The 11,090-nt window shown below is 37.0% G+C and overlaps 1 protein-coding gene across 2 annotated transcripts; it reads right to left on the bottom strand.

Moving 5' to 3' along the window:
• Positions 1 to 356: 356 nt before the first annotated feature.
• Positions 357 to 3,116, bottom strand: TMEM225 (transmembrane protein 225). Of its 2 annotated transcripts, none has more exons than XM_032285110.1 (4): positions 2,692 to 3,116; positions 1,936 to 2,082; positions 1,525 to 1,659; positions 357 to 792 (listed from the first exon to the last, which is right to left on the bottom strand). In XM_032285110.1, exons 1-4 carry the CDS (start codon positions 2,870 to 2,872, stop codon positions 572 to 574), a joined length of 684 nt encoding a protein of 227 aa, XP_032141001.1. In that variant the 5' UTR covers positions 2,873 to 3,116; the 3' UTR covers positions 357 to 571. The 2 variants fall into 2 exon arrangements, with proteins under 2 accessions (XP_032141001.1, XP_032141002.1); XM_032285111.1 differs by having other exon boundaries at positions 2,842 to 3,116.
• Between the last annotated feature and the right edge of the window lie 7,974 nt (positions 3,117 to 11,090).

Below are 11,090 nucleotides of genomic sequence, written 5' to 3'. Positions count from 1 at the left end.
TTTGCTAACTTTCAAACATTTGAAAAGCTGGTCTCTATAATTTTTATAGATGCATACATTTGTAGTAAAAATGCCAACATGAATGTAAAATAATCAGCAATGCATCCTGCATTTTATGATAGGAAACAAGGGAGGGAAATGACACTAGAGAAGTTTTTAGAGGAACATCAGTTATATCTGCAAATTTAATTGGAAAACTTCTCAAAGAAATAATGTTAAATTTTTATAAAGTTGGGTGATATGTACATAGATATTTGATAATTGTTTTATTTTTTATGTATCTTTGAAATATTTCACAATAGCAATAAAACTGTTAATCATTATAAATCTTTGTGATATATAGACAATACAGCAAGTATTATTTATATGATAATATTTATTATATTAACAACAAATGTTGCAGAAGAAACTGTTCAGCACGCCAGGATTTATTTAAAAAGCCATCTTCCCGATCTTTTTACAAACCCCGACCAAGACGTCAAATAGAGGCAACATAGTTGGAGACATAGCACACACCCACAAAGTTTTTTCCATAAAGATGAGCATATACTGCAAGAAATAGATGGCCAAATCACAGAGCCCAGGTTACGCGACGTGTTTGTTTGTTTAGAGTTCCTTCCTTTGAATTCACAGTGTGTGAACGGACAATGCCATGAGGCATTGCAGCGTGTTCTGGTAATGAAATACCTTTGATACAATTCTCAGATTCCTTACATTCATTGTCAGATTTATGGATGTTCAGCCAGGTACAGCAACCAGTAGACAACTGGTACTCTAGTAGAGAGAAGATTCCTAGGGAAAAGAGATTCCAGGGAATGGGATGAAGGGACAACAAAGAGTCACAGAAACAATTCCCTCCAATTTAGTTGAAGACCCTGACCCAAAGCTCAGTGGATCCCTTTTAACTACCCAAAGCCATCTGGGAGGTGAATGCTTTAGTGGAAGAAACTGGAAGTGTATGCACAATAGCTTAAATGCTGCTCAGCTTAAGAAAATTGAGGATTCTTTTTGAAAGAGAGCATGCTCCTTCTTGGGGTAGGAAGTGCAATTGCAAATGAAATTTTAAAGACTTCTTAGGAAAGGAGAGATTTCGGTTTTGGTAGATGGTCATCTAGCATCAGATATTATTTCTCTTTGCCCTCAAACTGCCTTGACGCTACAGTGTACTCCCAGGGTGACTGTTCATCTCCACAGTGGCTGAGCATTCTGTCTCAGACACCCAACTTGGTCATGACTTTGATGCACTAAAGTGGGGAGGGTATGAAAGGCAAAAGAAAAGGTGGAGATGTCTACTGTACCTGGCCTACCCTCTGAGGCCAGGTACAGTAGACATCTTACATAGGCCTGACCTCCCACTCTCCTTGGAGGAACTGTCCTCAGAGAATGAATCCAGGTGAACTGCAGCCTTTTAAAATGCAAGGTTTGGCACTCCCCTCTCTATTCCCCTATCCCAACCTTTTACCCTTCCCTCTGTCGGGCATAGATTGGTTCTTAACACCCTTCAAGGGCCCTGGAGGCACTCACCACAGACAAAAAGAAAGAAAATGTTTAAGTAGGCAGTGTACATGATCCAGTTGATATTGTAACTAGAGAAGTGGACAGATTGACCTTGCTTCAGCTTGTTGTGATATAATACGAGTGCCCAGAGGAGAAGGATACCTAATGTCCAAACAAAAGGAAAAAAAGTCCCTTTGAGGAACTTTGGCTCCTTGATGCAAGTCTTCATTCAATACACACTTGACTTCCCAACCTCCACCCGGTTTAACTGCACCTTGCCCAAAGACTGACCCTGATTCTGCTTTTGTGGCACATTTAACTCAGAAGCTGCATATATATATAGCTGTATCTCTATATATATGGTTTTCAGGGACTGCAGCCTGAACCCACCCATCAAAGTACACCTACAAACCTGTGTTACGGGAGCCAGGAAGTTACCTGATAAGAAACTGAGGATGGTAGTGAAGAGGTGTATATATTTGTTTTGAGGAATCAGATAGGTTAATTTCATACCCAGGATCAAATTAAGGAGGAAGGAAAGGCCAAGGCTTGACATCATCATAATCCTGACCACTCTTAGGTCATCTGTTGGAAAGCAGAAGCTGTTTTGAGAGGACATATATTTCTTCTAGGCATTTCCACCTGGGGTCCAGAAATCTCTAGGTTAAAATTGGAATAGGGTGAAAGATTTGATTAAATAATAAGAAAGAAGTTGTAAAAGAACAAAGAGGCAGAGGAACCTTAAGCTGAATGAGAAAGACAACCAGAAACAGTTGTTCTCTATTCTGTTGTCTCTGTATGTGTCTTTCTTTTCTATTATTTTCTTCGAACTCATTTCTTGTTAAATACCCCAATTCACCCTATCATCATCTTCTACTGGCAATATAGACTATTTAATGCCAGTTACCTTTCTTTCTTACCCACATGTCTAGTTGTGCTCATCACCCTACTGCTACTGCTGAGACTTCTCAAATATCCAGCAGTTAAGGCTGTGAGCATACAAACTTTTCTCCAGAATGCCTAAATGGTGAGATTTTGGAGTCTGCTTTGACTGCATTGACTATGGAAGGGGAACACTGCAACTTGAGAAGCTGCGCCAGAAAATAATGGGTACACTCTTAGATTAATGCAAGTTAAGGAAAGTTAAGGACACCCTTCCTTTCTACCCATCTATTTCTAGAGTACAGTTCTGACCTTCTGGCCAAAGAGCATTGCAACACCTCATCCATGGACTGTGGTTCATCTTGGCTCTTTCGTCTTCCGGAATCAATTCAACCCATTCCTCTATGGCGATTCCCATCACCAATAAGACTATGGCCCAGGAGGAGAAAAGTGTGTTCATACCCTGGATACTTCTATGTGAAATTTGCACCATTGTGAGTGAAAATTTCTAGCTGGAAACGCCACCAGTATTTTGTAGGTGTCTTCCTTGATTTGGTTAGTTACAGGAAGGGCGATATCTGAATTTTCAGTGGTTGCTGAGGCATTGGTGGCAGCAGAATCTGAAGCAGCCTGTAAAACAGAGAAGATAGATAACTCCCACCCTTCACCACTTCTGTATCTATCAGGGCCAGCCTGCTATCAGGACTGCCAACTGCCATGGAATCATCTATTGGTTTGACCCTTGACCTTGGGTCCTAGTGGAGTGAAAGAACCAAGGGGCGCAGAAGTCCTAAGAGAGCTATCAGATAGAGGTCTGACATCACATATAGAAAGAGCTGTCAGGTAAGGGATCATTAGAGGCCTTGAATAAAGTTAGACGTGCATGACTAAAGAGATCCAATTTAGGAGTTAGAATTACATTCTCCAGGATTAGTTAACATTTGGTAGGGGTCAGTGAAGAGGAAAAAGATTTCAAGATCATTGAGATAAATAGCTGGCTAGTATCACAAAATGGAATGACCATTCAAAATTTAGGATGTTTGAAGATATGTGTGTTCCCATGGGGAGGTCTCAATGATATTTAGTTAGGCAGTCATCCAGGAAATAAACCATCGCCCTGAAACCAGACAACTGGCTGGATACACTGAGCCATTATAGCCCAATTTCATTTATAAGACATGGGTAACCATTTCTTGTCAGAATTGCCTCTGTAACTTGGCACATAAAACATTTTTGGATTCCTTGAGTGGGCAAACATGGTATGCATCAGATCAAGAGCTAGAGGACTTCTGCTGCAATCCAAAAACATGCCTTTTACACAACCAAGATGAGCTTCATCTCCAAAGGCCTCACCCTGCCTGTTTTCTGACCTCAATGCAGGCTACTTCCCTTTGGTCAAAATAGAATTTTTTTTTTTTTATTACCTCAAACATATCAAGCTTTCTTCTAATCTCTCTGCACATCTTTGTGTATTATTATTATTTATCTCTTTCATTTTTAAACAATACTAAACAATATACTTAATATTACTAGGGAGACTTTAGGGTTAAGAAAATGGACTAAGGATCCTGATTTTAAATTGTGGCTCTATCACTCAGCAGCTGTGTGGTCTTAGAGACAATGTTTCCTATTACCTAGGGATTTTGTAAAGATTAAATAAGTTTAGAGACATACAGCACTTGAAGGAGTTCTTGGCATATAATATATGACCTGTCAGCAATTACCATAGTATTAATTTGGGTTTTCTGGGAAAAGACTCTGTGGCAGGAATCTGTACCTAGGGAGTTTTCTGTAAAGCGCTTTTGGGAACCACATCTGTAATTGTTTAAGGGAAGCAGGTTTGAGCAGAAGGTGAACAGAGATGTGGTTGTAACAGAAGCAGCCCTGGCCGACCCCACCAGGTGCTCTGGATGTGGGGTGGTCCTTCAGAGTCATCCTTTATGGAGGCAAGGATACCTAGCCTTTACATTGAGCATCTGGCTGCCCTTAAGGTGCTATTTCCCTTCTTTCTCAAGAGCTATTCCTAAATCTTCTAGAATCTGCAAGCCACAGTAACTAACACTGCTGGTAGCTGTGGGGATGAACTCCCACCCTTCACCAATCCCATATCAGGGTAGGCTTGTTGTTAGGGTTGCCAGCTGCCATGGAATTATTTATTGATTTGACCCTTGACTCTGGGGCCTAGGGGAGTGGGAGGACCAAGAGGGTATATAGGCAACTCCTGTTATGCTCTTCCATGTTGATAATTTTGTTTCTAGGCCACTGATTCTTAAGAGTAGAATTCCTGTGCTGAAAGACTTTTGTCTCATTTTAGTTTTGACTGGTAGTGGCGGTAAAGATTCAAAGATGTAGCCAAATTAGAGAAAGAGATAGGATGTGAGAGATAAGTAAGATGCAGGTCAAAAAGGAAATCAAGTCCTTAGCTAGGGAGAACTAGTCAAAGATACCCTTCCAGCTGCCATTCCACCTGCCATTCCAGCTAGTCAAAGGTGTCATTTAATAAGATCTAAAATATGGAAGGAAGTGCAAACAGGATGAGGAAGAACTTGGTAAGCACTGGTTTGGTTAAGCTGAAGGTGCTAACAGGACATGCAATTGACAGAAAAAAAAAATTAGTTTGGGAACTTGACAATAGATTACAGGGCTATCATCCTTGGATGAGATTGAGTTCATTCAGGGGGTAACAGACAAGGGGTTATCAGACTTAGGATGACAATTGAAACCTAGATGTGCCTGTCACCATGCAGAAAATCACACAGAATGTTACAGAGATAGAAAAGAAAAGGTCAGTGAATTTGGCAATTAGAATGTCATTGGTGATTTTGGCCATAGCATTTTCAGTAGAATAATGAGAGAAGTAGAAGTAGGACAGGTTTTTTTTTTTTTTTTTTTTTTTTTTTCTTTTAACAGGTGACTAGAACAAATAAATAATGATAAATGAAAAAATAAAAATAGAATTGTAGCTTCAAATGGAAATGTGCAATTTTAAAAAAATTAGACAGTAGTATAATGAATTCCCATGTATTCCTCATCCAGTTTCAAAGCTCATCCTCTGAATTATTCTGAACCAAATCCTGACCTAATTAAATATTTGTCGCACTAGAAGATAAGGATTGATTTTTTTTGCCATAGATTTACGTACTCTCTCTTTGTTTCTTCTGAGATACCATCTCATGCCAGTTAGAATGGTGATTATTAAAAAACCAGGAGACAACAGATGCTGGAGAGGATGTGGAGAAATAGGAACACCTTTACACTGTTGGTGGAAGTGTCAATTAGTTCAGCCATTGTGGAAGACAGTGTGGCGATTCCTCAAGGAGCTAGCAATAGAAATACCATTTGACCCAGCTGTCCTATTGCTGGGTATATACCCAAAGGATTATAAAATATTATACTATAAAGACACATGCACACACATGTTCCTTGCGGTACTGTTTACAATAAGCCATGACTTGGAACCAACCGAAATGCCCATCAATGATAGATTGGATAAACAAAATGTGGGACATATACACCATGGAATACAATGCAGCCATAAAAAAGGATGAGTTTATATCCTTTGCAAGGACATGGATGAATCTGGAAACCATCATTCTCAACAAACTGACACAAGAACAGGAAGCCAAACACAGCATGTTCTCACTCATAAGTGGGTGTTGAACAATGAGAACACATGGACACAAGGAGGGGAACATCACACACCAGGACCTGTTGGGGAGTAGGAGGGCTAGGGGAGGGTTAGCAGGGGGTTGAGGGATAGGGCAGGGGTAACATTAGGAGAAATATCTAATGTAAATGATGGGAGGATGGGTGCAGCAAACAACCATGGCACATGTATATCTATGTAACAAACCTGCACGAACTGCATATGTACCCCAGAACTTAAAGTATAATAATAAAAAATATGATTTATTAGTGGGTTTTAAGTTTTGTTGGTCTTTTTAAGGTCCATTTATTTAGGTATTTATCCATTTGAAAATATTTCCAAGATCGTATTTCATTATTCTGAGCTATTATTTTAATTATTTTCCTTTTGTTTTTGCTTTTATCCCTAAAACTTCTTAAAATAGTTTTAAATTCTTTGATATGTATACACTTAAGACTATATATTTTTCTCTAGGCACTGAGTTTGATATATCTCATGCATTTCCTATAAGTTTTTTTTTACTATTTTGTTTCTTCTTAGACAGTTTTTAATTTTAGTTTTAATTTCTCCAGGGATTTGGGGATAGTCTAAGAGAATTTCTTAATTACCAAGCAGCTACCAATTTTAGATCACAGTTTAATTTTTTTCCTTTGTTAAAAATAGATTACAATAAATACATACCTTGCTGGGCATGGTGGCTCACACCTATAATCTCAGGACTTTGGGAGGCCGAGGGGAGCAGATCATCTGAGGTCGGGAGTTTGAGACTAGCATGGCCAACATGGTAAAACCTCTTCTCTACTAAAAATACAAAAATTATCTGGGCGTGGTGGGGCATACCTGTAATCCAGCTACTTGGGAGGCTGAGGCAAGAGAATTGCTTGAACCCGAGAGGCGCAGGTTGCAGTGAGCCAAGATCGTGCCATTGCCCTCAAGCCTGGGCAACAGAGCAAGATTCTGTCTCAAAAATAAAATAAAATAAAATAAAATATAAATATAAATAAATACCCAGAAAAATCTACTTTTTGAATTTGTCAAGGTTTTCTTTGTGCCCAAGCACATGATTAACTTTGAATATTCTATGAACAAACAAAAAGGTAAAATTCTTATACCAATAATGAAATTTATGTATGACGACAGGTTATATAAATCAATTTATTGATTAGATTAATTATTCTATGTTTTAATCTGCTAGAATATGTCTTATTTTGAAATAGCTGTGTTGACATATGTCTTTATGTCTATAGTTTGATTCGATCTACCCCATTGCATTTTTGTATTGGTTATAATTTGTATATATAAAGCCTATGGTTTTGATATGCTAATTTTATTTCTACTGATTTCCTACTGAATTCTTATTGAAAATTATTATTATTAATTAATTAATTAATTAATTTTTTTGAGATGGAGTTTCGATCTTGTTGCCCAGGCTGGAGTGCAATGGCGCGATCTTGGCTCACTGCAACCTCCGCCTCCTGGGTTCAGGCAATTCTCCTGCCTCAGCCTCCTGAGTAGCTGGGACTACAGGCACGCGCCACCATGCCCAGCTAATTTTTTGTATTTTTAGTAGAGATGGGGTTTCACCATGTTGAGCAGGATGGTCTCTTCTTGACCTAGTGATCCACCCGCCTCGGCCTCCCAAAGTGCTGGGATTACAGGCGTGAGCCACCGCGCCCGGCCCTATTTTTTAATATTCTCTTAGGTTTTCAAGTTATGATTTTGTATGTTCTTAACAGAGATATATTTTTACTCTTTATAATTTTTATGCCTCTGATTGTTTCTGCTTGTTTTTTTGATTTGTCAGAGACTTGTATTACAAGGTCAAACAGTAGTGGCAATAGTAGGTTTCTTTGTGCTTGTCCTACCTTAATTGAAGCAATGTTTCTCCATTCTATGATACATGCTTTGTCTTTTAAGAAAGTAGGCATTGATTCCTATCTCATCAATTAAAAAAAACAGATTAGGTGTTGAATTTTGTTAAATGATTTTTTTGTGATCTATTGAGAAGAACATGTAATTTCAACTTAGATCTATTAAGATGGCAAATTATATTAATGGGTTTCCTGATATTCAGTAGTTCTTTTATTCCTGTAATAAACCTCACTTCGTTATACATATTATTTTTTAACGTGCAGTGGACTCTATTTATAGTACTTTTGTAGTGGTGGGTATAGTGAGGTGATTTTTCCGGAGTGGACAGTCAATATCAGGTTTTAAATCAATGTTATATTTATTCTAACATAGGAGTATGGAAGCATTCTTTCATTTCCAATGCTCAGTAACAGTTTGGAGCATTGGGCTTACTAGCTCTTGGAGTTGTGGTAGAACTCCTTTGCAAAATCCTCTGTGCCTATTCTTTTATGCATTGTAGCTCATTGGCAACTTTTCCCCATTTCTTTTATGGACAATTATGTGTTTAAACTATAGGGATCATTTTTTATTTAAAAATTTCAATTTTTTATCTTGGTTCTGTTAGTTCCTGATTTACATCTACATAATGCTTACCTACTTTTATTCTGAGTTTTAAAAAAATAAACTGTTTAATAGACTTTGGGGATATGTTTTCTAAAATCATGTTCATTGGGGTATAATTTACAAATAATAAAGTTCACTCTTTTAAAGTGTACAGATAGAAGATATTTTGATAAATATGTGCAGTTATGTAACCACTATAATATCTAATACATAGAACATGTCTATCATCTTGAGACATTTCTTCATGCTCTTTGATGGTCAGTCTCTTCTCCCACTCCTACCTTCTGGTAAACATTGACCTGATTTCTGTTTTTATAGGTTTGCTTTTTCTAGAATGTCATATAAATTGAAATCATGCAAAATATAGATATTTTGATCATCTACTTTGACTTAGCAAAATACATACTTTCCAGAAGCATTCACTTTGTTGAGTATATGGGTATTTCATTTTTTTTTAAATTACTGAATGGAATTTCACTGGATGATTATACCACAATTTGTTTATCATTCTCCTGCAAATGGAAATTTTGGCTTTTTCCAGTTTTTGGCTATCTTGAGTCAAGATGCTATAAATGTTAGGATATAGGTCTCTGCATGGACATTTGTTTTCATTTTACCTGGGTAAATACCTAAAAATGAGATTGTATGATATGTGTATTTTTAGCTTTACAAGAAAGTGTTAAATTGTTTTCCGAAGTGGCTGTACTATTTGGTATTCCTTACAGCAATGTTTGATCTTTTCACTTGCTTCATATCCTTATCAGCACTCAATATATTTAGTCATTTCAATTTCAGCTATTCTCAGATTTGATATTTGATTTGTCATATCTCATTTTGGTTTTGATTTATATTTTCCTTATGACTAATGACATAGAGTATGTTTTCATGTGCAAATTTATCATCTTACATACATTTTCTAGTAAAGTATGTATTAAAATGTTTTGCTTAATTTTTGAAATATTCATTATCTTATTATTGTAACATGGACCTTTTTTTTGTTCAAAGTATTCTTTTATGTCTGAAATTATTTAATTAAAAAATTATGTTGGTTTTGTGTAATGGTTTTTCTCTGCTTTATTGGCTATTGCTAATGTGTATGCATGCATGTATGTGTACATTCTATCATTTGCTCAGAATTTTTTATTTTCATGTTCTGTTTTGAAAATTATAATATTTTTAGGGATGGTATATTTAGACTTTTTATGGATGGTGAATTTTTTTTTTTTTTTTTTTTTTTTTTTTTTTTTTAGAAGCTGTGGAGGTGAGCCAATGAAGGAGGTGGAAGAGAAATTTGTGTGGCTTTTCAAATTCTCAGTTCAAGAGAGGTTTTTTTTTTTTTTTGTATTTTGTTTTTCTATTTGATATTTTTTTCATTTATTCTGACTCTCTGATTTAGCTACTTTCTTTTTTCTATCATATTCCAGACTCCACATGACTCATTAAACTTCCTAGGTCCTACCTTTTTTCTAGCAAAGCACCTTTTTGGAACTCTGGCCCTGTGAACTTTACAAGCAACTTCCTCTTGTTTTTTCCAGTAGCCAGTACTCTGACATGTCAGGACTAAGACATCCTCTTAGTGTTGCCTATGCAGAAATGGCTCCTTACGTGCTGATAGGGAATACTAGCTGCTGTCATCCATGTTTTACGAAGAGGATTGGTTGTTGAGGAGGAAATGATAGCATCAAGAGGCAAAGTGCTACACCATTGGTGTATTAAGTTACAATAAGGTCAAAAAACCTTACAAAAAGCTACTGCCAAACTTTATTCAGTAATATATAAATGTATCCAGTCCATGGTCCTACATCCACTGGGATCTATATAATATACTCCAGACCTGACACTAGGTTTCCCAGGATTGGTGAAGAGAAAACTGAAGGCAAACATTTACAAAAAGAGTTTATAGTCTACTTCATCCAGCAATCACACTCTTGGGTTCAGTGTTCTGCCTTATTTGATATACTTCTTCCTTTTGCCGTATTTCATCCTTTTGATTTCTTCTCAGAGTGATCTAAGAACTCAAAACTAAGTGATAAGGTTTTCTCTTGCCAGTGTAGCAATAAATATAGCCTTGTTTTAGCCTTATTTGATGTCCTTTTTTATTTTCTTCTGACAAGATCTCAGCAGAGTTCAGCTCTCACAGCAGTAGACTGATTAATAAGGAGATTCTTTCACGACTTCCAGAATTATTCATGCTTTTGTCCCTCTAGAGAGCTGTTAGTTGTATTTCTGCCACAGAGAGAGCAGATGGCTGGATAAGGAGTGGATGTGTGAAATACACATATTTGACAAGCAACTAGTATTCAGAATATATGAAGACTTGCTATAAATAAATATGAGAAAGGCTGCTCAAGAGAAAAATGGATAAAACACATGAACAAGACATGTTACAAAAAGAATATCCAACTATTCAATAAACATATAAAAATGCTCATCCTTATATATCATAAAGAAATGGAAGATAGTGCAGAAATGCTGAGCAGGTTAGTGGGAAATGGACTCAAGATGAATTATGAAAGAAAGACGTGGCTGGGCGTGGTGGCTCATGCCTGTAATCCCAGCACTTTGGAAGGTGGAGGTGAGTGGGTCACGA

This window comes from Sapajus apella, unplaced genomic scaffold (genome assembly GCF_009761245.1).
Source record: "Sapajus apella isolate SASKATOON/1434 unplaced genomic scaffold, GSC_monkey_1.0 scaffold16, whole genome shotgun sequence".
Taxonomy (NCBI): domain Eukaryota; kingdom Metazoa; phylum Chordata; class Mammalia; order Primates; family Cebidae; genus Sapajus; species Sapajus apella.
The sequence above is the reverse complement of the archived record's forward strand: the minus strand, read 5'-3'. Positions and strand labels throughout refer to the sequence as shown.